The sequence below is a fragment of the Lissotriton helveticus genome, chromosome 2_1 (assembly GCF_964261635.1).
Source record: "Lissotriton helveticus chromosome 2_1, aLisHel1.1, whole genome shotgun sequence".
Classification (NCBI taxonomy): domain Eukaryota; kingdom Metazoa; phylum Chordata; class Amphibia; order Caudata; family Salamandridae; genus Lissotriton; species Lissotriton helveticus.
This window is the reverse complement of record NC_136059.1, coordinates 2,060,433,033-2,060,460,462: the sequence shown is the minus strand read 5'-3', so window position 1 is coordinate 2,060,460,462 and position 27,430 is coordinate 2,060,433,033. Positions and strand designations below refer to the sequence as shown.

The 27,430-nt window shown below is 45.4% G+C and overlaps 1 protein-coding gene across 1 annotated transcript in view; it reads right to left on the bottom strand.

Annotated features, from left to right (window-relative positions):
• CPE (carboxypeptidase E) overlaps positions 1-27,211 on the bottom strand; it is a 332,480-nt gene extending 305,269 nt beyond the window's left edge. The window contains exon 1 of the mRNA XM_078677023.1: positions 26,784-27,211. Coding sequence (XP_078533149.1) covers positions 26,784-27,084 — 301 coding nt within the window. The 5' untranslated portion in view covers positions 27,085-27,211. The remainder of the gene's footprint in view (positions 1-26,783) is intronic.
• Positions 27,212-27,430: the final 219 nt, after the last annotated feature.

The following is a 27,430-nucleotide window of genomic DNA, read 5'->3' as shown; positions in this document are numbered from 1 at the left end:
GAGCTATGTCTTCAAGAATTTCCCAAAAGAAAGATTATCACTTAATCTAAGCTCCAAAGCAAGTTTATTTCCAAAACTACGAGCAATACTATGAAAGGCTCTTCCTCCCAGTCTTGCGAACTTGATATTTGCCACTTTGTCTACTGAATGTAGGCATCTTCTAGGGACATATTTCTTCACTTTTCTACAGAGGCAGGCAGGCGCAGAACAGTGGTAGGCTTTATATGCAAGACACAAGGTCCTGAACCAGATTCTCTTCCTTACGGGTCGCCAATGCAGTTTTATCAGATGTATCAACATCAGTGAGGATGTAGAGAGACCAAGGTTTAATCTGGCTGCCGCATTCTAAGCAATCTGGAGACTCCATTACACATACTGAGGAAGGCCCAGATACAATGCATTGTCTAATTGCAATCCAATCAGTGTTTGAACACCCATCTTCCTCGAGGTGATAAGCAGCTGTGGAATATTTTATATAGCATGCGTAGGCTGATAAAGGAGAGTGAAACCACCTTTTTTATATGTGCGGAGAAGGTTAGCTGGTTCTCCAGCAGACTCCCCTGATCCTTGTTCTTGATAAGATGGTTACCTATCTGTGGCAGCCACCACAAAGGGGAATTTCAGGGGCCTGCTTACCAAACAGTAGTACCTCTGTTTTTTCTCAGCTGAGTTTCAAGCAATTTTCTTCCATCTAGCCTGATAGGTCAATCATACACATTTCTCCCAGATGCCTCCACATTCTGAGCTAGTGACACCACAATTTGTTTGTCATCTGCATAGGACATCAAACTGAGCCAGTAAGCCCTGACAAATTTAGCTAAATGGGATATATAGAGATTTTTTTTTAATAGAGTGGGGTTGAGTGAAGAGCCCTGAGGAACACCAGACCCGATAGTGTAGAGAGTTGTTTCAAAAGACGGGTGCATGCTACCAATTGAGTTCTGTTTCCAAGAAAGGATGTCAACCACTTTACGACCAGACCCTCAGGGGGCCTCTCCATTTTCATCAGTCACAGGTGCAAGTTAACGGCCACACCTGTCACTCGGAACCTGACGGCAGGGCAGACGGTTCTGATTACCGGTCTGTCTTTTTCAGGCAGGGCACGCTCTATCCTCCTAATTAACATTTATCATAATACAGCAAAAACCGCAAAATCAACTGCAACGGATCTGATGATAAAACAACTGGAAGACCTTCTAGCGGAATTTGCATCCACGGAGATACTGCTACTAGGAGACTTCAACATCAAAGACCTCGCATCCAACGGCCTCTTAGCAAGGAAAAATAAAGAGCAAGAAGCGATGATCACTTTTCTAACAACCCATAACTTCCGCTCGGCTCAGCAAATCTCGCTGGAACTGCACCCGGACGCTCATTTCTTGCCAACATTCAGGAGAATCTCAACCATTGATTACATCTTTCTTTCCCCGCTTCTGGGTAATCGTCTGGCCAGGATGGAAATTCCCTATCGTTTGGAGAGTGACCATAATCCCATAGTGGCCACACTGGACCTGCAAGTGCAAGTCGCCCTCGAAACGACAGATGTGGGGCATTCAACACGAGCTGAATTGCACACTATGGTTAGAAAAATCAAATGGGACACACGGGGATCCGCCAAGGTGGGAACCTGGCTCAAGGGCGAAACGCATAACTTCAGACATAGTGCCCCGACAGAATCACACCACCGGTGGGATAACTCCATTGCTAAGCTACAGGGTCTCCTGGCAGGGCCCGTGGTCCATCATAGAACATTCGGGCCACATCCGAAGTAAACCCATGACCCATTGTTAGCCTCCCAAAGAAAGAAATGCAGTCTGTGAAGAAGCCAGGGCCCTGTATGTGTCCGATCTTTATCGCAGTGACCCTGGCGACCCCGTGGTGATAGAACTAAGAGATCGTGCTGCTTCCATTTGAGGTTCCGTAAAAATTATTACGATGTTCTGGGCATTGCCGAATATGGATAAGTTTGGTATCTACGAACCGCAAATGACGAGTTCGGCAAGTGTGCGAATTTTCGCTACACTACCTGCCAGGGTTCGTCTAATATTACGTGTTCTTCATCTGAACCCTCGGGTTCCATTTTAGATACGGCATCCATTTTTCTTGCCCTCACGTAGTCAGCGAGCAGATAACTGTTCGCCCCCTGACCCTCTAGTTCCCAAGCCTTACGGAAGACGCATATTCCTTTCATGCGTCTTTATGGCCGGAGGAATGACACAGCAAAGGCAGATGGCACAGCTTGAGGGTAATCTGGTTGTACCGGTCTATTGTGACAGCCTTACAGGCAATGGATCCAACTCTTTTGATCTCGCGATCATGCTTCCGATATTACCCCCACACTCTTTTCTCTACACGTGTCTGACTTCCTTGCAGCTGCTCTTGTCTCTCCTTCTTGGTCATTTACAACTCTAATGGGTGTGCCTAATGGTGGGAAGATGTACTTTTACAGTTGGGAACCGGCATGGCTATTTATAAAGATGTTCCGGGATTCTGAACACATGAAAGCGACCCTTTTTGAAGTCTACTGTGGGAACCGGATTGTAATCTTTTGTCCACATGTTATGCAATGGTAACACTCTGTATAAAAGAGAGCGACCTACAACCTCAATTTGAAGCAGACTCTCAGAACCTACACACTGTTGTACTTCTTGTGACTTTTTGCCTCCCTGCAGTAATAAACGCTGATCTTTGACGCCGAAGGAAGTATCCCGTGTCTCTGTAATTTGTGCGCCGAAACAGGTATCCCATGAAGGTTATAGGTGTTGTTCCCTGGCACCGCTGGTACTGTTAAAAGTCCAGTCCTTCAGTTGGCGCCCAATGTGGGGCGACTTCAGCGGTACCGGTCCAAAGCCTGATGATCGTGAGGAACTTCGTGTGAAATCTCCGAGGGAAGGTGCACCCCGCTTCATCGATCCTGTTGTCGAAATAAGTGGCCCGAAGTTTTTCCCTGCGAAGATTCCCGCCTCCTGACGGCTGCGACGGACCGATGCCCTGACTGTCGACCTGTCTTCGACGCCCGGCGCAGACCTTATGTACAAGCGAGACGATAGACGGGCCTTCCTGGTGCCGCCATTGAAGTTCTGAGTTAAGTATTTTGTGGGTCGCTCCCAGTCCTTAGTGGTTGTTCTAGCTTCTTGAAAGCTTTGTTGTTAGCCTTTAAGGCTTTGTTGTAATAGCTCACCGAGCTTTGTAATAGCCTCCTCAGGCTTTGTGGTTAGCTCTCCGAGCTTTGTGATAGCCTTAAGGTTTTGTTGTATTGCATGGTTCCATTGCATTTGTGGTTCTTAGTATTGGTCCTTAGTATTATTTGACAGTTGCAATTGCCAAAAACCGAGGGTTTTGACTTACACGAGGTTTAATTACTTCGGTAATCCTTGAAGTTTGATACTAGGTTAGTGTGCACGATGCCTAGCCATAGTGGTTTGTTTCGTATTTTCAAATGTTGCGCAATGGATTCCCGGTTGGAGGACTCGTGTCCGATACCTCCAGTTGGAACTCCGATACATGATCTTTATAGTCGACATGGGGTGGGTCCTATAATATATAATGATTACTGGGTCCGCTATACAAAGAAAGACGGTGACCTTAGATGGCCACCACATGGAACTTTTGAACTTTCGATTTTAGATAATCTTGAGGCTAAATTATTTTTAAAGAAAGCTAGGCCAGCTATGTTTGATTCCTTTCGGATATGGCGTAAAGAGGCCAAGCAGAAAGAAATCAAACAACTTAAAAAGGATCAGAAGCAAGGGTTCGTTCCGATAATGCAAGCTATACGAGAATGTAAACAGGACAAAGAAGAAAAGGAAATGGAAATCTCTACTAGATTGCATCATATGAAAATAGATAAATGTTACCCAGTTTTGCCAAATAATCTAGAAAAGAAAGAAGAAGATTTGAAGGAGGATTCCTTGTTATCGTATTTAATGAAATCACCACCTCCTTATGTACAGGGTGCTACTGCTCCTGTAGTTCCTCCTGTAGTACCTCCCGTTGCTCCCCTTGTTGCTCCAGCGGCTGCGGGTCAGCCCGCTGTTAACCCTACGTTTGTTCCACCACCTGTCCTTGTTCCTACTGCTCCTGTACCTGTACCTTCGCAGACTGTTGTTTCTGCTACTCCAACTATCTTGTCAGTTCCTACTATGCCTTCTTTCACCTCCAGTGTTGTTGCCCCTGTTTTTCTTTCTCCTTCTGTTCGTAAGCGTGTTCCTAACTCTGTTGCTACCCTTTATTCACCTTTTTCTGGTCCGTTATTTTCGTCTGATTCATCTGAAACTCCTCAGAGACGGAGTCAGATCCCTAGTGGTAGGGAGAAAGAGACATTAATAACCATGGCACATAGGTGGATAAGACATCCTGCTAATTACACTCCTCGTGTGGTCTTTGATACATTTTCTCAGTTTAATGAGCCTACGCAGAGATTCGTGTTTGAGGAGATGTGTAACTTTTTGAGGGAAGAATGGTATAATGATGATGTAGATAATGTACCATCCGACATAATTGAACTTCAGAGTCACTTTTCGAACGGTATGATTATAGGAGACGATGTACGACGTGCCGTGGAACGCTTATTAGCGTTCAGATCCACAGCACATTCTCGGGTGTCCTCAGATGATACCACCGAGAATTGGAAAGCGGTTCCTGGTCAATATCCCATGAGAGAGGTTCCGCCACTGTGGGTGCCTGGTGATCCTAATGCAAACCCTGTGGTTCTACCGCATTTTCGAAGGGTATGGATACATCTTCCATGGAAACGATCGGAAGTTTTGCAAATGAAGCAATCCTTACCCGATCCGCGTAAAAATCCGGCTGGTTATTATAAAGAGTTATCACAACTGGTGGAAGCTTCTATTATGAACCTTGCCGACATCGACATGTTGTTTGGCAATGTTGTACCGCAACCAGTTTGGGCCAAAATTCGTCAAGCCAACCACGCAGTTGAATTAGGGGGTGATTGGGCTGCACTGCTAGCGGCTGATGCATTACAAGTTGGTGGGGCTAAGCCCGACCAGCTAATCTTAGACTTGCCGCAGAAAATCATTACGCTCATGAAAACTATCATGCCAGCGATGAAGGTGAACTGGGATAAGTTATCAGCTTGTAAGCAAAAGAAAGACGAGAGTGTCTCGGATTTCTTTACAAGGTTTGAGGAAGCGTTTGTCGACCACAGCGGTCAGGACATGGGAGCTGAGGGAGGCCAGCGGTTATTTGTTGACAAATTTGTGTCGAATTTGTCGCCTGAATTAAGCAACAAACTGAAAAATTCAGAGAGTGCGTGGGCAGTTTCAACCCCTGCGCAAATACTAGCAACAGCCCAGTATTATGAGAATAGGGAAAAGGAAGAAAGTGATCGTGTAGAGAAGAAAACGAAGGAGCTCAAGACGAAGGTTTTGTTACAGCAAGCATACCCTCCACGATCAAACCAAACTGATTCACAACAGCAGTATCGACCACGAGCACAGCCCAATAGGACACAGCCGCGTTCTGACAATTTTGATTATAGATCTTCCCTTGGGTATAATCAGTGCGCATATTGTAAGAAAGAGGGACACCTAAAATATGATTGTCTTGCCTTACGGGACCGCCTAAATGGTGTGTCAGCACGAGGAAATCGTGGTAGTGGTCCCCAACAGGCATCACGAGGTAGAGGTCGTGGTTCATCCCACAATCAGAGTGATCGTTATCAAAATCAATCAGATGCAAATAATTGTTTTGACCAGCGAAATGCAGGGTCAGTCCGATCTGCACAGTATAATGTGGACGATTATTACGTAGAGCATGAGACTGTTGTAAATGACCATTACTAGGACAGCCAACGACAAAGAGAGGGAGTAGTGTCAGTTCCGGTCGATCAGAGTGGGCCTTACGTTGCAGTGGCTACATCGGGTGTAGTTGAGCCTTTTCTGTTAGACACTGGTGCGACGAAAAGTTCCATCATGCATTCGAAACTCCCTGGCGCACCTTTGTCTGGCTTAACGAACGTTTCCGTTGGATTCTCTGGCGCCCCTGTTAGCAACCCAGTCTCTAGTCCTTTGCCTCTTATGATTGGTCCTCGTGAGCTAACGGCTCCACTGATTCTATCTACAGGTTGTGGTGAAAATCTTTTGGGCCTGGATTTGTTGAAACGATTATATGCAACATTGTATTGTTCCCCCGAAGGAGTGGAGCTTACATTGGGACGGAGAGTGATCTCTCCAATGTATTTATCAGTCGACAAATTCCCACCGGAATTGAGTTCCCTCCCTGCGTCCTTATGGGCCACAGGTCCCAATGATGTGGGCCTGTTAGACATTCCACCCTATGTGATTCAATTGAAACCAAATGCGCGATTACCACGTTTACCTCAATATCGTATTTCTCTTGAGGGCGAACGAGCGCTGTTAGCAATCGTTCATGATCTCATTGGAAAAGGTGTTGTTGAAGAAACTCGTGGAAACGTGTGTAATAGCCCTGTATTACCAATTCTGAAACGAACTGACCCAACTAAACCTCCTGTGTATCGTTTTGTAATAGACTTAAGAGAAGTAAACAAAATAGTGGTTCCACAATTTCCTGTAGTTCCCGACATCACGGCTTTACTAACAATGATTCCGGCATCTGCCTCCTGGTTCACAGTGATCGATCTAAAGAATGCTTTCTTTAGCATCCCAATTGCAGAGGAAAGCAGAGACCTATTCGGATTCTCATTAGGTGGTCGCAGTTTTAGGTTAAAACGCGCTCCACAGGGCTACTGTGAGAGTCCGTCAATCTACAGCCAAGCACTTAAAGGTCAACTTGATGCCTTTGTATTACCTAAAGGTGCAGCTTTGATTCAATACGTTGATGATCTTTTAGTGGCAGCTGATACAGAAGCTATTTGCAAAACGGCTACAGTATCATTGTTACATTATCTACATAACTTACACCACAAGGTATCGCCTTCAAAGCTACAGTATTGTTGTCAAGAAGTAACCTATCTAGGTCACTTATTGTCAAAAGAAGGGAGAAGGTTGACCCCAGAGAGAATTGCAGCGATTTCCCGAATGACTGTGCCAAAAACCCAGAGAGATGTCCGTGCCTTTTTAGGTATTACGTCCTATTGCAGACAATGGATTCCAAATTTTTCATTGTTGGCGAAACCATTGATAGCCCTTACGTGCAAGGATGTTTCATCCCCATTGCCTTGGACTGAAGAGTGTCAGAAAAGTTTTCCTGAATTACGTGATGCGTTGTGTTCGGCTCCTGTGTTGGGCACTCCTGACTACAGTAAGCCATTTACACTATACGTTCACGAGAGGGATGGTTGTGCGTTGAGTGTCCTGACACAACCTTTTGGTGGTAAGCAACGCCCATGTGCCTATTTTTCTTCGACTTTAGACCCAGTAGCAAGAGCCTTGCCAAGTTGTTTAAGGGCAACAGCGGCAGCTGCGGCGTCCATTCGACAGTCCGCAGGTTTAGTCATGAATAATATGCTCACGGTAATGGTTCCGCATGCAGTTGACACTCTATTGAATCGAACGAAAACTCAACATCTGACGAGCGCAAGATTGTCTGGATATGAGTTGACGTTGCTGGCCAGTCACATACGGATAAAACGATGTAATGTGTTGAATCCAGCAACATTGCTGCCGATCGACACAGAATCAAGTGGTGAAGCAGTACATGACTGCTATCTCAGAACTGAAGAGGAAACTAAGGGTCGTATTGACCTAAAAGATACTCCATTGACAGATCCCGATGGTACTTTGTATGTGGATGGTTCTTGTTTCAAGTTGCCGAACGGTGATGTGACGACTGCGTATGCTGTAGTTACATTGAGAACGATTGTGGAAAGCGAAAGACTAAGTCAGAATTCGGCTCAGGCTGCCGAGTTAATCGCTTTGACGAGAGCGTGTGTGTTGTCTAAAGATAAGCGGGTGAATGTGTTTACAGATAGCCAGTACGCGTTTGGTGTGGCACATAGTTTTGGACGATTGTGGAGAGAGAGAGGATTCCTTACGTCGCATGGCACGAAGATTCAACATGGTCAGCTTGTAAATGATATTTTAGATGCACTCACATTGCCTAAACAAGTGGCCATAGTCAAATGTAGCGCACATCAGAAAGTAACAGATGATGTGGGTCGTGGAAATGCGTTTGCAGATGAAACGGCTAAAGAAACGGCTAAAATTTTGACGAACAGAATGTATGTTACGAGCTCAGTGAGATGGCCAACAGAGACTGGTATGTGTGAAGACACATTTGAAAGTGTGAAAGGAATACAGAATGAAGCCACTGAGACGGAAAGAACTAAATGGAGAGAGAGCACGGGAAGATTGGATGAGAATGGATGTTGGGTTGATTTATCAGAGAAGCAGAGATGGATGTTACCGGATGCGTATGTGCTCGCTGTTGTTACAATGGCTCATGGTATGGCACACATCAACACTAAAGGCATATGCAAGTTGTTGTCTCATGTATGGAAGAATGATGGGATTACTAAGTGCGCCGAGAGAGTGGTTAAGAATTGTATGGTGTGTTTGATGCACAATCCTGGTAAGGGCACCCCCACTCCACCTGGTCATTTTGCCCCTCCTACGTACCCTTTCGAAGTTATCCAGTTGGACTTTATCCACATGGACCGATGTAATAACTTGAAGTATGTGTTGGTTGTGGTGTGTGCATTCTCTAGGTGGATTGAGGCCTACCCCCTTAAGGATAATACGGCTTTATCCACGGCAAAAATTTTGCTCAAAGAGTATTTTCCCCGCTACGGAATGCCTCGGGTCGTATGGTCGGACAACGGAAGTGAGTTTGTTGGGAGTGTGATGAAGAGTGTGTGCCGCGGTTTAGGGATAGTACAAAAATTTCATAGTGCAAACCATCCACAATCAGCAGGCTTGGTGGAGGGATATAATGGCACTCTAAAACTGAAATTGGCTAAAATTCAGGCAACAACTGGTTTATCTTGGCCCGACGCTTTGCCTCTGGCTCTCCTGTCGACCAGGGCAACTGTACACTCTCGAGTAGGGCTCAGCCCATATGAGATTGTGTTCGGTCGTCCTGCTAATATATGGGGAGTCCCAAGACCTAAGGAAGTTGATAGAATTGAATACCCTATGTTGATTGATTATCTCTATGATCTGACTGCTAAATTGAGTTTGATTCATCAACAGGTCTTTGAGTCTCTGCCATCACAAACAGAGGGTCCTGGTCATCGACTTCAACCAGGGGACTGGGTCCTCGTCAGAAACTACGGACGAAAACGAAACCTTGAACCAAGATTTGTGGGCCCGTTTCAGGTACAGCTGGCTACAAGAACGGCGGTTCGACTACACGGACGTCGGAACTGGGTACATGCTACCCACACGAAGAGAGTCCCGTTTCCTTTGCCATCGGACACCTGGATAAGAAGAGGTCTTTCTTCATCTGAGACCGACACTGCACCACGTTTCGTTCCATTCAGCGAAGCTCGGCTTGTATCTGACACCGTTGCTGACTCCTCTCAAACAATTTCCTCCACATCAACCTTGGAAAATTTGACTGTTGAACAATTGCCTGAACAATTGAACACTCCTTTGCCGTCCAATCCATTGTTTGAAGATCAGACTCGCCCTGGAAGTAGCCGATATTTTCTTCGTCCACGAACAAGCCATAAATAAAAAGATTTTTTTGTTTATAGGTTCTACGTTACTCTGAAAACAGTGGACATTATATATATATTGTGTATCTTTTTCTTTTTCGTACAGCCAAGAACATTATCTAGCCTAGAACCTACCATCCAGGTTGACCGTAAGGCCGTGCGGGTACTTCCTTCTGTTTAGCAGCTATCGACACAAGGTTGGTTTCTATTATCAATTTCTGGGAATTCCTGGGAATTGATAACCGCTACTCAGAACGAAGTGCGTCAAGAACGTCGCGGACGGTCGTTAGGGGATGGAATCATCATTGTCTGAGCTGTCGAAAAGAGAAGAAATGTTGGCGCAAAGATCTACATTGCAGAAAATATGTCATACAAAATGGTTTTTCTCACAAGTAATCATACTGTTTCTCACCATATCTATGCTATTGGTAGGAGGAATATATTATGGGTCTCAGTTCTTATTGTCTTCTGCTACACCTACTCTTCCATCTCATGATCAATATTTCATTTCTACTGTTTCTCCACATTCCTTTTATCCTCTGCCTCAACACGAACAAATCAGACGTGCGGAATTCAGAAACAACTCTTTTATACAACTCCTGCATCAGCATCAGTTAGTGGTAAACACTACCAACTGTTGGGTGTGTGGGTTAATGCCACATACTATGGATAAAGGTATTCCGTACCTAGTTCTGCCTTATAGTGCACAAGGGTCAGCTCGAGCATTACAAACTATGTTCCGTAGCGCACTAGATTCCTACCCCCATCGAGAACCACGCTCAGCAAACTCTGGTCCTGGCCCATACCACAAGACTCTGGCGAGAGCTATTGCAGACTTAGATAGAGATATTTTTGACGCATCACTCATCCCAGAGGAAGAGGTGCGAGCATATAAGGAACTAAGTGAAGCTGAGTACAGCTTATCAGTGGGTGAGAGGCAGCTTAAAAGCTCGCCACCGATATGGATTGTACCTCACCTTGGTAATTTCTGCCTAAAAGGTCTTGGTCGAAATCCGAGAGCTCAGTTTGGGGAGAGTGCTTGTACCGAGACATATGTCTTACCGACGCTCTCTTCCCCTGTTTTCCTGCCTACCAAGGGTACTTACTTTGTATGTTATGATCGAGCCTATACGTGGTTACCTCATGACTTCTCGGGTACCTGCTATATTGCGAATCTTTTGCCTCCCACTTTCACTGTGGCCTCTGATTATCACAGAAATAGAATTGTAAGAGGCGTGATTAGCAAAGAAGATACTTCCGGACAAGAAGCTGGAGACTTCTTTAAGGGTTTCCTACCGTTCTGGGGACCGATGGTTAATAGCAGGAACCTGAGACAGTTAACTCGTGTAGTAGAATCAACTGCCAACATAACTGCAAATGCCCTTGGTAATTTGACAGCCGAAGTCCAGGCGGATAGACTGATGACGTTGCAGAACCGTATGGTTCTAGATATCGTTCTAGCAGATAGAGGTGGGGTTTGTAAAGTCATCCATTCGAGCTGCTGCATATTCATACCTGATAACGCTCCAACAGTTTATCAAGCCATCTCTAAGTTGCACAAAATTTCGGAGTCCATACACGTGGACGAAGGAAATTGGACGCTTCTGGGATGGTTTTGGGGTCTGATATCGACTTGGGGTTGGAAGATTCTGATGATCATAGGGATTGTTGTGACATTTCTGTTCTCATGTTGTCTTTGTGTGCAATGTGGTCCTGCCTTATGTGGCCTTTGTGCTACGACGTGTATAAGACAGCCCGTTGTCACCAAAGAGGCATTGAAGGATCGAATAATGTATCAACAACATCTGAGTGATCTGATGAGTATCGAAATCGATTATGATTCCGACTAGTGCTTGCCTACATGAGGGCAAAAGGACCGTCTGAGGTTCCGTAAAAATTATTACGATGTTCTGGGCATTGCCGAATATGGATAAGTTTGGTATCTACGAACCGCAAATGACGAGTTCGGCAAGTGTGCGAATTTTCGCTACACTACCTGCCAGGGTTCGTCTAATATTACGTGTTCTTCATCTGAACCCTCGGGTTCCATTTTAGATACGGCATCCATTTTTCTTGCCCTCACGTAGTCAGCGAGCAGATAACTGTTCGCCCCCTGACCCTCTAGTTCCCAAGCCTTACGGAAGACGCATATTCCTTTCATGCGTCTTTATGGCCGGAGGAATGACACAGCAAAGGCAGATGGCACAGCTTGAGGGTAATCTGGTTGTACCGGTCTATTGTGACAGCCTTACAGGCAATGGATCCAACTCTTTTGATCTCGCGATCATGCTTCCGATATTACCCCCACACTCTTTTCTCTACACGTGTCTGACTTCCTTGCAGCTGCTCTTGTCTCTCCTTCTTGGTCATTTACAACTCTAATGGGTGTGCCTAATGGTGGGAAGATGTACTTTTACAGTTGGGAACCGGCATGGCTATTTATAAAGATGTTCCGGGATTCTGAACACATGAAAGCGACCCTTTTTGAAGTCTACTGTGGGAACCGGATTGTAATCTTTTGTCCACATGTTATGCAATGGTAACACTCTGTATAAAAGAGAGCGACCTACAACCTCAATTTGAAGCAGACTCTCAGAACCTACACACTGTTGTACTTCTTGTGACTTTTTGCCTCCCTGCAGTAATAAACGCTGATCTTTGACGCCGAAGGAAGTATCCCGTGTCTCTGTAATTTGTGCGCCGAAACAGGTATCCCATGAAGGTTATAGGTGTTGTTCCCTGGCACCGCTGGTACTGTTAAAAGTCCAGTCCTTCACATTCAAATAGAAACTTTCGAACTGACCACTGCAGCCGAGGTCACCAAGGATCTGCGAGCCATGAAAAAAGACGGAGCTGCAGGGCCCAACGGTCTCCCACCTTGGTTATTTAAATGCGCCCCGGAAGAGTGGGCTGACCTTCTGACTCCCCTATTTAACAACGTTTTCGCGAAAGGCCAGCTCCCAGACTCTTGGTTAGGTTCGACTCTATGCCCCATATTCAAGAAAGGTGACCCTGCGTCACCGGCTAACTACCGCCTCATTACCCTATTAGACCTGGAGGCAAAGGCATACGCTTGATGTCTTCTTCGGTTGCTTGAAAAATGGGTCTGAGAAAATAACATAATACCATACTACCAAACTGGGTTCTGGGCATCGGCCTCCACAATAGACAACATCATTACTCTAGCCGCTCTGAGTCAAAAAGCAGCACAAAAAAACCATCTTCCACTATACTGCTGCTTTATAGACTACAGCTCGGCTTTTGATAAAGTGTCTCGAACATCTTGTGGAGGAAGCTGAACAAATGGGGGATTCCGCATGACCTACTAGGTGCACTAATTTCCCTGCATAAGAACACGTGGGTGCGAATTAAAACCAGCCCAAAGACACTTTCTTCAAGAATTGCCGTCGAAGATGGGCTAAAGCAAGGCTGTGTTCTTGCCCCGCTTTTGTTCAATCTCTACACAGCCGACTTCGGTACATTCTTGGAGACTAGTAATCTTCTCCCGCCAAAACTGGGACCCGCTAAAAAGCCTCTTCACATATTACAATATGCAGATGATATTGTAATAATGGACCAAGCAAAATTGGGTCTCCAACGGGCATTAAGTATGCTTCATACATATAACTCTGCCAATGCCCTGAAAATCAACCAGGCAAAGACGAAGGTACTGGTATTTGGCAGATGTAAGAACAAGAAAAGGCTGGCATGGAACATCGGGCCCGCCAGGATTAACACAACAGTAAAATATAATTACTCGGGAGTTTGGTTCAACGAGACGTCCAGGCCTACAGCTCACCTAGCCGCTTTGCAAAAGAGAGCAGGCGCAATCACATACTCCCTGACCCGGCTGAACCAAACTCTGAGCAGCCCCTCTGCAGAAGCCATCCTGAAGGTGGCTAAAGCTACTTTACTTCCTGCATTAACTTACGGACACCAGGCCTTTCCTGGAGCATGCTCCTCCAGTCTTGAGCTCGCCCAAATCTCCACCTACAAAAAACTTTTCCATCAGCCAAGTTTTATTCAGCGGGCAAGACTACGACTGGAGCTGGGCCTACAAAGACAATCTCTTCACTGCGAGGCCGACATCCTGAAATATTTTATTAGGACCCTAAAAGCAGGTGATAACACTCTTAAATTCCAGTTAAAAGGAATCCTGTCTAGCCCTGGCAATCCCTGGAATACCCAGATTATAAAGGCCATAAGAGTGTTAGAGATTGACGAATCATCTCTCCCCTAAGTCACTATCCCATACTCGGCCTGGAAAAGCACCATCAATAAGCAAGTCAAACTTATTTCTCAGTCCATGGATCTGCAGGCTCTAAAGATATCAACCATTCTGCTCCCCTTGAACTCTTCGTATCTTCTTGGGCGTCCACAAGCATACTGCCAGGAAAACTTAAGCAAAGTGGTTGGAAGAACATAATGTTTATGCGACTTCTAGGCCTGCGCTCGACGGCCTTCAACAAATGGGCCCCAACAAGCGAGGGGGGGCTTGCAGGCTGTGTAAATACCACTCCGAATCATGGCTGCATCTCCTGTGCTGCTGCCCGGCACTAGCAGCCCCCAGAAGGTCCCTTTTGAAACCCTTGTTCTTAAAATGGGGCGCCAGGACGTGCTGGGAGGCCTCGGCCTTGTGTTTTACATCTACTGACATTAAAGTGCTCGCTAGGTTTGGAAAATTTGTGATACTTTTGGACAATCTTCTATTACCTCCCTTGGTCGCCATGCTTCCTCCCCCTCCCCTTCAAAGACTCATTCCAGACTTTTTCCGTCCTTTGGCCCAGTACTCTCTGTCTTAACTATTTTATCCGGCCAAGCATAGCAAAACGCTCACATAGGCAACTATAATGCTACTCCTCAATAAGCATATTGGTCTCTAAGCCTTGAAAATTGTTCTTTAGCCTTGTTTTTATTTGATAAATGTGCTAAAAGCTAAATTTTATACTCGTGCTAAAGTAGACTTTGTATAGCAATGGTTTTAAGTAACTGTGCTAAATTAATAAAACTTGAAACATTAATCACTGGAAAAAGAATGGCCCGACAATGGAAGGGGGATGGGCTCTTTCTCCTTTAGGTCTACCAGATTAGAAACAATGGGGTCAAGGAGGTGCCCTTTAACATGGGTTACTTGCGGGTCCTTCTGAAGCAGTTGAAAGGCCCTGAGGTCTTGAGCTAGTTCAGTTGCGGTGATCGCTATGGGGTCATCGAAATGCAGATTAAAATCTCCTAGAAGAGTATAATTAGCAGCGACGCTGGCAAGATTGACAACTGTTTTCTGGCATGAATTTGCAAAATTAGCCCGTCACACCTGGTGGGCAATAGATAAGAATACTTGAGAGTGAGAGGGTAGGGGTGAATTCTACTGAGAAGTGGAAGTTCTCGCAATCAGATAATGGGCTACCTGACAGGCGACAAGTCAAATAATCTTTATAAATAATCGCGATACCACTGCCCTTGCCTGTCGCTCTGTCCGCTCTCTGAATTAAATATCCTGGGGGGAGTGTTTGGACAATATCCGGCTCTGAGCTAGAATTGAGCCAGGTTTATGTGAGAAACAGGACTTTCGAATTTGAGTCTTTTAAGAACATAGAGATTTCCGATGTATGTTTGGGTAAAGATCTACAGTTAAGTAGGAATAATTTATATAATTTCCCAGAGGTGGTGGGGAGACAGCGAGCGCATAAAGTTCAAACCGACAGTTGAGATACCTATCTGTAGGATTGTGTGTGCACATTTTGGCCCTTGGATTCTATTTAACTGTTTAAGCTGCAAGCTGGTATAATGGTAATAATCTGGGGAAGGGGAGGCAGGGGTTCTGGCCCCAGGGTCCGTTCGGGCGTGGCCGGTCGCAGACGGGCTTGCCTTTGGTGCGCTAGCGGCACACCCGCTGCGCGCATCCGCTGTGCGGTCGCGTCATCTGGTGCTTCTGTGCCGTCAGTCGCGTGTCGGGTTCCAGCTGCTAGAACGCTGACCCGGCGCCTAAGTGCGTATGCTGATAAAAATGGATGCCCCACTACCCTCGAGCTTTTAACACAGCTCTACCCGTGATCTCAGAAACACTTTTTAAGAACAGCAACAACATCTATAAAATCGGTAACACTTTTTAAAAAAATAGCAGCAGTATTTTTAAAAACAGTAGCAGCAGTAATTATGTTAAAAACTGAGGACAACAAAAAAATAACTATCAAGCTTGTTTCCGCATATGCAAGTTATTTTACTATAGAAAAAACTCACAGGTGGGTTTTTTGAACTGGTAATGGCGTGGCTCAAGTATTCTGCTTTCGCTAACTTAATCTCCTGTTTATACTTCTGGATAGCTCTTTATAAGTAATTTTATCCTCCTCTCTGAGGTCCTTCCTTCATTTGTGCTCTAACGGTTTACAGTCTTTCATAATTTTCTTAAAATGTCGAGAATCAGACATCTGAGGGGTGAACTCGTTTTAGGTCGAGCATTCGAGACCTCTTGTATATACTTTAGTGTATACTTATATGTGTATGTACTTTGTGCGCTCTGCAGATCAGCTCTAGGACTTGTCTGCTTCCGCTTAGGGACTTTTTTTCTGGTCAACTGCCTCTTTAACTGCCTTGATAGAAAATGACCAGCAGGGGTCAGTAAAATACCAGAATTGCTTTCTGCTGAGGGACTTTCTTTTTTTAATTTTTCTGGCAACTGCCTCTATTCAACTTTCTTGGTAGAAAAACGACCTACAGGGGTTAGTAAAATACCAAAACATCTTTAGCATTCTCATGTTTCCAGTCTGTAGAAAGTGTCTTCCACGAGCACCCGTAGACAGTAACATTTTTTTCTAATCTTGTATTTTCAGTGATCTGACCACGGAAGGCCCTGCTTTATATTAAAAACAGAGCTTTGGACTATGCCATTTCCAGCTGAACGGCTGTCCATGTGTTCTCTCCATGTGTTCCCATACCTGGCTTGTCACGCAGTTTGGTGCTTACTTTCCCTCCAGGTTAATGAACAGTAGATGTTTCAGCACCCAGGCTAATGTGCTGCATAGCTAAATGCATATAAGGTCCCAAAGACGAGACCGATTGCATTGCAAAGGCTTGTATTTAGGGTGGTGGTGACACAGATAGGCTGAACGATTTGATGTCTTGGTTTATTAAGAATTGTGATGAGGGACCAGTTCCTATTACTTTAAACAACATATTGTACTTTTTACCACACTCTGGTTCGTTCATGAAAAAATTCAATAAATAACACAGTGGAATGCTGGGATTTAAGCAACTGCTGACTGGTGTTAGCGGCCGAGAGTAAGTAATGTATGTGTGAGCAAATCTGACTATGAAATGCATCACACGTAATAGTTGGCACTATATAAAATATATTTAAAACATCTGTTCTGAAGATACTGTAACATCTTCCTATTCACTGGGCCGCAGGAGCAAGCACACTGTGCCCTTAACACAGACACATTACTGCAAATGAAACAATCCTACTCTCTCACAGCAGGTAAAAGGACAGAGAGGGCTGCACAAATAAGGTGCACAGAAGAGGGACAAGGTAAATCCAGCAGTGTGAGAGGCATCTAAGAACACAGAGAGCATGGGTGCATTCGATATTTAATGGCCAGGGCAGAGACAATAGGAATATTCTGGACATAGGTAGGTGGACGTGGAGAGAAAAGAGGAGTGTTCTGCTCTCTATGGTTTTTCTGCTGCTACTCTTTTTACTGAGATCATCTGCTATCACAATCCTTAAAGTCATGGGTGAACATGTGGTTCTCAAGCTTGAACAAGGGTTTTTATTTGCGGTGGAGCATTTCACAATATGACAGGTCTGGAACACAAGTCTAACTTGTAAGTTGACTTTGAAAATATTGCTTTCCTGGTTAGCATGGGCTGTAGAATTTTTAACTATGCCGACGATACTCAGTTGTTACTTAGTATTGATAATACGGCATCCGCACAGACCCTTGCTCAAAATATTCTTCGTCATACGGTGAGGTGGATGACAGCTAATTAGTTGAAGATTAACCCGGAAAAAACAGAGGTCCTGGTGGTCTCAACTGCTGTCTCACCCTGGAGTGACCTGTTTTGGCCTCAGGAACTCGGCCTCTCCCCTAAACCATGCCCCAATGTCAAAAGTCTCGGCATAAAGATTGATCAGGAGCTGTCAATGGCCAGCCAGATTTCTTGTGTTGTTGGAATTTGCACCAGCTTAATCAGACAGCTGCGTAAACTGGTTCCTTTTCTCTCCTCGTCCATGCTTCGCACAATTGTTTCTGCCACAATAATCTCAAGACTGGACTATGGGAACGTTCTTTATCTTGGTCTACCAAAAACACTGATTAGTCGACTGGAAGTAGTATTGAATGATGCAGCTCGATTAATTTTCAGGTTGCCTAGACGGACCCACGCCTCCCCATTATTGTGTAGGTTGCATTGGCTCCCCATGAAACAAAGGGTGGAGTTCAAAAGTCTGTGCATTGCCCATAAGGCAATTTACGGCATGCACCTGCCTATATTAAGGAACGCCTTGAGGTCTATAACCCTAAACGAACACTGAGGTCCTCTAACACACAACTGTTGTCCTGCCCCCGATACAAATTGGCAACAAAAGGAGGTAGATCCTTCTCTGTACTGGTTCCACAGCTATGGAACAAATTGCCGGAGCCTATTCGCAGAGAAGGAAATCTTTTGTACTTCACAAAGTCTCTAAAAACTCCTCTGTTTAGGGAAGCTTTCTGCAACATTTAAATATTGCTGCTAAACATGTTTTCCTTTTTTGGCATCTACTCAGTTGTTGTTGTTTCCATCTGTCTTGAGCGCCTAGAGACCTGACGGTGATTTGGAGCTATATAAGTCCCAGTTAACAATAACAATACCAATAACTTAGCACAGTTACAATAATTGTAACAGCAAGCAAACAAGTGTTATGTTATGAGTATTTGTAAAGTGCACTATCACCAGCAAGAGTATCCTGGTGCTGAGCAAGTGTGTGCGCCTTGGTAGGTTGGTTAGTTGAAAACCCAGGTCTTCTGCTTGATGAATTCAAGAAGAGAGGAGGAGGCGCTGATGTGGGGCAGGAGGTCGTTCATTGCAGTAGGAGAGATGCAAGAAAACGTCCATTCTCCTGATCTGGTTTTGCGTATGAGTGGGACTCCTGCAGAGCAGAGGTTTGTGGGTGGTTGGTGGATGGAGATGTGGTGGTTCAAGTAGGGTGGGCCTAAGTTGTGTAGTGCGTGAATGTCAAAGTGAGGAGTTTCAAATTAGATGGCTTGTGTATAGGGAGCCAGTGGAGGTCAAGGAGGGGTGGTCTAATGTGAGTTCTGTATGGGAGGCTGAGGGATGAGTTCTGTGTGGAAGGGTGATCCCGGCATAGAGGGTGTTCCCGTAGTCCAACTTGCTGGTGACTAGGGTTTGGAAGACGGTTTTTCTAGTGTAGATTGAGATCCATTTGCAGATCTTCCTCAGCATTTTTTAGAGTGTGGAAGCAGGATGAAGGGACTGCGTTGACTTGAGCAGTCCTGTCCAGTTTCCTGTAGTAGATGATTCTGAGGTTCCTGGTTATGGGTGTGGGTCCAAATTCGACCAGCTTCCAATTGGAGTCTCAAAACTTCTCAAAACTCACCTCTTCCCGCAATAACCTTTCCTCTTCTGCTTCTATCCTCAGGTGTTTGTCCGCAATCTCAGCGCTGGGACGCTTCCGGGCAGCCATGCGCTATAGAAGTCCCATATTCATTCATTCATTCATTAATTCATTCATGGTTAGGCCTTCTTCCTGAAGATCACTACTTGTGTCTTGTCAGTGTTGAGACAATTAGCTTTCATCCAGTTAGTGGCTGCAGTCATGCAGGTGGAGAACTTTTTTCTTGTACTGGAAGTCTAGTCCAAGGGGATAGTATGAGTTGCAAGTTGCCGATGTAGGAGAGGATGTTGATGTTGTGTGCATGGTTAACTTCAGCCAGATGGATCATGTATATGTTGAAGAGGGTGGGGGCTGAGTGACACACTTTAAGGCACTCTGCAGATGAGTATCCATCAGCCAGTGCAACTGCCAGAAGAGACACTAGAGGTTTAGACCAAAGGTTGAATTTCATCAAGACTGTGACTTTAAAGGCAGACTCTTTTTGTTATGGCTCTGGCTTTTGGGGCCCTCTTGCATTCTCTAGGTTAAAGTTTGAATCTGGTTACAATTGTAGTTAGGATATTTTAGAATAGTTTAACTCACAAATGACAGAAAACATTAGTACCGCGCTGAACGTTTCACGTGGCTAGAGACGGGGGCGGCTCTAGGCTCATGGCAGCCCTGGGCAGGGAGCGTAGGTAGGGGGCCCCGGAAGAGGGGGTCCGGGCGGGGCGGAGCCCCCCGGAGCTCAGGATGGTGTTTTAATAAAACGTCCAGAAAAGGCGTTAGATGACCAGTACCAGCGGCGGCTCCTACCCTTCCAAATTCGTCTCAGAACGATAAAATTTAGGAGGAGGAGGAGCCAGATTGCTCCTTCCTCTGGGTCACTACGAAAGCCTGCTGAGCCGCCTTTCTCTTTCGTTTCGAATAACCAGATTTGTGTACTCGAATTCTCTTCATTTTGCTTGCAATGTTATATACACCTGTACCAGCAGGCCAGCAGTGGGTAGGGAAAAAAGAAGCCAATCAGGAACCAGGAAGAACGCAGGCGCGGAGGCCAGTGCAGAGTGGTAATTTGCGATTTCTCTGAAAGACGCACTTTTTTGCATTTTTTAAAGTGCTATGTGGCGCACATACATGCCTTAAGGACATGTATGTGCGCCACATGTGCACACATGCACATTTTAGAGGTGCAACAGGGTGTCCTTTTGACACCCTGGCACCCATGAAATTGCACTCTCAATTTGCATTTCTCTAATTGAGAATCGCAAATTGAGAATGTCTTCCCATTCATTCCTATGGGCATTTAGGCTTAATTCGCAATTAAGGAATATGTAGGATTCGCAAAATGATTTGAAAATCCTATATACATAGCATGTAGGCCCATAGGAATGAATGGGAAGCCATTCCTTATTTGCGACTCACAATTTGCGAGTCACAAATAAGGAATGTGTAGGAATCGCTATTTTTACAGCGATTCCTACATGCAAGGCCTTTTGCGAGTCCTTAATTGCGATTACTTAATTATTGCAATTAAGGACTCGCAAAATCCTACCTTGATGCATGTGTTAGTTGGTGAAGTAAGTGTGCACAGATGTTTATAATTTGACAAAACTTGTCCATAAGACTTTCATGTGGGCTCATAAGTTTAACTTTGCAGTTTTGACGATGCACTCTTTTTTTCAATTTATAAACTAAAGAAAGACACTAAAACCATGTGGAAGCACAGAAGACAAATAATCACAAGTGACAATTTTTATGGATTCACTTCCTTTGAAAACAAACTCTAACAGGTAAAGGGCAATATTGGGCAAAGTACCAGAATCAGGGCATTGTTCTTGAAGACTTGGAACACAAAATAACACTGCCTACCTCAAACTTGTTACAAAGAAGGAACATGTTGTACTTTACCCAGATACAATGGTGTGAAAAAAAATCCTAGGGGCTTATCTACAAGCCCCTTGCGCCGCAGTTGTGTCACTTTTTCCCATATTAAAAGTGACGCACCGGCGGTCCAGAAGGCTTGTAAATAAGCCCCCTAATGTTTTATAAGAAACGTAGCACCCCTGAATCAACAGCAGCTTTAGAAAATCAATCAAAAAGACTACCAGTGACAAGCATCCCAAATGATACAACCCTTTCCTATTAAAGTGCCTCAATGTGCATCTTTTGAGATTTAATTGATCCCAGTATTTCCTCCACTAAAATATGAGTTATGTGAGGTATGTTCATATTGAATGTAAATTCAATTCATGGATGTATTAACATTGTTTTGCTCGCATCTTTTAACATGGCCCAGAACATTACACAGCTAACCTTACCCTGGAGGGGTTGTGCTTCAAAGGCAGGGAACAGAGAGAGAGAGAGAGAGCATGAGCTCGAAAGCAGTGGCAGCTAGCTTCAGTACAGAACTGGTGAGGCACGTAGGTCCACGATTCACCATTTATGCGGAGTTGGAGCATGACCGGTGTGGTACTTCTCTGCTCCACAAGCAGGAACAGGAAGAACTTCCTGCTTGTGGAACGCAACTCCAACCAATACTGGAGCTGATTTCATGCTGTCAAAGCAGCTCCAGGATTGGTGGGAGCAGGCTCACTCAGTGCTCATTTTGAGGCTGGGGGCCTGTGCCAGCAATCCCCAGGCTGTTTCACAGCCTTTGGATTGCTGGGTGTACAGTGCACATATTGGAATGGCTGTCGCAACATGGCCAGCCAATCCAACATGCGCACTGTAGATCAGTGCTGTCTTCCTGTATTTGTAGGATTCAGCTCCACCCTTGTGCAATTCGCTACATTGTCTCACACTGTGATGGAGAGGAATGCCATGGGTGTTACAGAGGGTGTTTCCATGTAACACCCATGACATTTGACACATTACCAGGTTTACAACAAGTTGTAAACCTGGTAATGTGTCAAAAAACTACGCCTCCCCAGGGGAGGTGTAAAGGAGGCGCAACGAGGAGACATAACATTATTTCTCCTCATTTTTTCCTCTTTATATGTGTGCTGCATTAAGCAGTACACATAGAAAGGGATGCCAAATCTTGCTTGCGCTCGTCAACCTACCATTGGTGAGATGCGCACAATGAAAAACTCTGCCACACTCTGCGTTACAAGTGTAATGCGCAGTGACAAAAATTACGAAACTCTGCCAGCAGAGTGCAATTTATCGCTCATCCCTAGTTCAGACAGGACAAACCAAAAATCCTTGAATAATGTAAATAGACATGGACGTCCACTGACAAATGCAAGACAAACCTATTTAAGCTTCTGTTAGTATACTAGCACTGTCTTGAATTCTTACGCGAAAAGACATAATGTTATTTGGAACATTTCCCAACAGGTGATGAAATTCTCTTGGTCTCATGAAAAACAGCATAAGTTTTTCTCTAATTACCTTTAGCCATTGATGCATTTTTCTGAATAATTTACTTTTTGTGAAATAAAAAAACAGGTTATCAACATCCAATTTGTTTTCTATAATCATATGTGCACCACATATGTTAATACAACAACGCATTGAACATCAAAAAATAATTCCACCCACAGCAAGACTTAACAAATTACTTAATTTTCTCCCTTTGAAGGTAGAAATCTGCATCAGGGATACCGCCTACTAAATCACATTTGTTACAGCACATGATAATAATACTGCGCCACCTAAAAAAAGTTAACCAGAATTAGTATAGGCTGAGGGAAGAATATTAATTACATATTTAACTTGTGATGCAGTGATAGGCATTTTAGTGGATGCAATACAATTGTAGATTAATAATATTGACTTTGATTTAGTGTCAAACTAATCAGATCCAATATGCCCCAATATGTTATATTAAGCTCCTATAATGGGATCCCTGTGCATCAGTACGTGTGAACAGAGTGATGTTCTTTATTCAGGATAGACGGGTACATGCCAAGGTTGCCCTCTATCACTACTACTTTTTAGATCAGGCCAGGGCAGCGCGTGCGCTGCTCTGCTAGCCATGATGGACTGGAGTACTGAATAGAATCCCTGCCCATTCTCTGCCCGTATTTGTAATTTGCCTGTGTCATTGTCCTACGTAAATGCTGCCTTCTTATTCTTTAATGGGCTTGTTAGTCTCTCCTTAGTATGGCCTTGTCTTCATTCGTTACCTCCCATGAGGACTGGCCCTTTTACTTCGGTTGTTACCCTGTGAGTCTTTTTTTAGTCTGTAAGCACAATTTTCTTTAATGCGTTTCTCCTACTGCAGGCACAAATTGCTTTCATGCAACATTCAGTGCCCCATGCGCGCATTCACTTTCTGAGCAGCCCAGGACAATGGCGAACGCTTCTTTGAATAGGTCTTGAATTTGAGCTATTGGCATTGTACATGACAATGCCTTTTATTTATGTGTTAATTATCAAAACAAATAAATATATAAAAGGCTTTGTCGTTTAAAATGCCAATAGCCTAAACTCTTGCATATGCGAGACCCTTTGCACTGCCAATGCTTGTTGCACTTCCTAATGAGCCGCTTGCAAACTGAATTAGAATTGATGGATTTGTGCAGAACCTGCATGGTGGTAGGGTCTCTTGTAGGGCAATGGGCAAAATGAGTGAGCCTCTTTCTATGCAGATAACCTGTTGCTATATGCTAGGTACCCAACATGGACTGGCTGGTGATCTATAGATATACTTGATAGATTGGCGGTGATCTTAGGTTTAGTGGTCAGTTGGGGTAAATCAGTGATTTATCCACACTAGGGAGACACATCAGCTGTTGAGTGGCAAACTCAGATAATGGTAACAAGCAGCAGTTTCAAATACCTAAAGACAGACATCACTAGACATCCACTAAGGGCATAAGAGGTGAACTTGCTACCACTCCTACAATCCACACACAAAAATGTGATACAACAAAACTCGCTTCCCATATCAATTATAGGTAGAGTGGCTATATTTGTTAAATGTTGTATACTTGTAAAGCGCACAGCTGCCCCAGCAAAGGGGCGTCCCGGCGCTGTATACCGCTGGGGAACCCGTCCTGGCTTTCCCTGTGGTATGGTCCCTACTGGGAATCCCCAAGGTGGAGCCAGGCATCCCCGGCGTTGGTGGGGCCCTTGTAGAGATTAGGCAAGCTAATGCCCAGAGTTGCCGAGTGGGACCCCAGGTTAGAGTAGGCACCGAGACGAGAATTGTCGAATCCGCTGACCCTGGTCCACGACCCTGCCGCGTCGGGAATTGAACCCTGGTCCCGGGCCGACTTCTGCTCCCGGGTCTGCCGCCTCTAACCAGTGAGCCACACCACTCCACTATATTTAAGAGGTTCTACTTCCAAAGACTGTTGTGTGTACTTCAGAAATACCCCTTCTAAATCCCAGTGGAGTTTTCTTTAGGAAAATCTCCAAAAACTTAAGGTAATTCATCTGGGCAGACAAGTGGCATATGATAAGTGTGCAGAATCCAGGTACAAAGGTGGCATGGCAGAGGTGGATAGGCACTGTACTACTGGGGAACACAACAGCCAGTTCACATCACAAAAAGATCCAGCTGTAAGTCAGGAATGAGCTGACATGATATGAACAGTTCTACTTAATGCCCTCTATGGCAGCCGAATGTCCATTGCCACATGACAGGTCACTAAAGAAGTGATAGGCTGCTGGTACACGCCAATGGATAGGCTTGAATCGAGGCAGGTGTGTGATCTGCAGGAGTACCATATTTAACACATCTGAATACGATGCATTTGTTCAAATAGGAAAACATCTTTGGCATGTCCAGGGTAGGTGACGTGAGCGACCATGACCACAAGAAGTTGCTCTACGATTAGGTAGAAACATTTAACACGCATAGGACACAGTTTGCAGATGTCCCCAGCGGTGGCATGCAGTGGGTAGACACCAAAGGAAGCAGAGGAATGGCATGGGGTAGAGACTGACCATTGGGTCGCCAGAGGGAAGGAAAACTTCACAAGTCCACTGAGACCTGTCCTTCAAGTTGACATTGCTAGGGATCATGAATGAAAGAAGATTCCCAAGGGGTGGACGTATACTCATCAACATGGGGCTTCTGCTGGCAGAAAGGTATGCTGTCAAACACTGGACGTCTCCCTCAGCTGCCAACCTTCACCCCGCCAGGAGTACGGGTAAAAGACAGATGGACCATATTTCAGAAGTCTACTGACCAGGTACACCAAGCCCAAAGAAACGTGAAAAACCAGTCCGCGGCTTCAGAGACTGCAGTGGGGGTGTTAGAGAGTGTGGGACTCGTGTGGGACTAGAGATAATGTGTGGGTAAGATGTAGAAATGTTCTCTACTGTGATGTTACAGGTGCACTGTGTGTCATCCTGGCGAAAAGTAATGTACCAATTGTCGTTTACTTTATTGAGCAAATGCTAATTAAAAGAGTTTTGAAAAATATATCTAATATATATATTTCTTTTACACGTAGACTCACAAATATTATGTTATTAATTACACCAATGTTCTGGGCAAACAAAATGCAAACAACTAGTGAATTAGACCCCTAGGATCCAATTCAGAGAGCACAGTCGAAATAAGTATGAAAGCAGCAGACTAGGGGAGGAAAGAGCAGTTCTTCTGAGTCTGCGTGGAAGTCATATCAAAGAGACTGTTAGGGCCTTAGTGTGTACGGTCGACTAATTGCAACATACTTTGAAGAGTACTTACAACACATCCCTCAGTACAGATTGTTTTTGCTGTAGTGGCAGTCGCAAAATGGGTGCTGAAGTATGTCAGGTTTATTCCATATTCAGAAACTAAGCAGGGGTACTATTATCCGGGGGGTTCACATGATGGATTTGATATGTTCGAGGTTCTTTCTTAAATTCTTACGCTCTAAGGTCGCCTCTTGGCGCTGGACTATCGAACTGGCCAGGAAGCTTACAGTGCCATCTTTCAAGGCACAACTGAACTGCTTGTTCATACTGTGCTGGTCTGGTGATGTTCTGAAATACAGTGCAAGGTAGTCTATTAGCATGCCACGTCGGATAAGTGGTGCCAAAGCAAAAGCAGAGATTCGATGAAGAGCCGTGACACGGCCGGGCCTGCAGAGGTGTAAAGATGCCATGTATGGCTGAGGGTTGGGCTAGGCTCCTATCCACCGTGAATGAATGGGTCTAGAGACGCACACGCCAATCAGCAGACGCTGGTCTGCTGGTAATGAATGGGAAATTATACGTTTGGGTAGGCGCAGGTGAGTAATGAGGGGTCTGGCGCTAATGGGTAATAATGGTTCTGGGGAGGCATGCGGGGCTAATGGTGGGTCTGGCAGACACTAATAAAACATAATATGAACGGGCAGGTGCCGACGGGTACTGCCATGCACTAACAGTGCGGGGACCAGGGTGACGTGCATGGATTATGATAGATCGGAGTGGCTGATTGTGAATTTTGGAACGCTGAATACACACGAGGGCGGTGCTCAGCGTTTGGGTAATGTTTCATATTTCTGGGCACTCTGCGGATGGACCCGACTCTAGAATTCTGTTCGCGGGTTCAAGTTGCTCGGTGGCATGCAACTTGGTCGGTATAGATCTGCAACATTTGGGATGGAAAATACTGGCTGTACATTGTCCATGAACGCTAGTGTACATGTTGCACTTTACCTGGCTCGTGCTCGCCGGGGTTGTCGGAGATCTCGATAACCAGCAGCTCCCGGCCCTCGGAGCTGCGCCCCACCGTGTATATTCTGCTGATGGACGAGCACTGCAGCCAGACGGCGACCAGCGCCTCCCGCAGCTCTGGGTACCGGTGATACTCAAAGGAGATGCCGTCCTGCTGCTGCTGCCCCTCGCCAAGCCCGCCCCTGGCCCCGGGGGCCGCCGCCGAGCAGAAGCTCCCGAGCACCAGCAGACACACGCTGAGCGCTCCCAGGAGCTGCCCCAGTCCGCCCGCTGTCCCCGACATCTCGGCTCCGCTCGCTGCCGTGCCTGAGCCTTTGTCTGCTGCTGTCGGCCGCTCCGGTGCTCCGTCTCCTCTGGTGCTGATGCTGCTCCTCAGCCTCTGCCCCCGAGGCTGCGTCAGCTCCTAGATCCCCCCAGCGGCCGCGAGAGGAGGGGGCTGCTGATCCGGCTGCTGATCCACTCCCGGAGCTGCGGGGAGACGTGGGTTCTACCAAGTGCCCGGGAGGAGGGGCGTCGGTCTACCTGACACTGACAGCTCCGGCTGCTGCTTCGGCGCTACTGCTGTTGTCTCTCACAGGGCTGTGCTGCTTAGAGCACGGTGCTGTATCGTGCAGGATGTCAATATTACG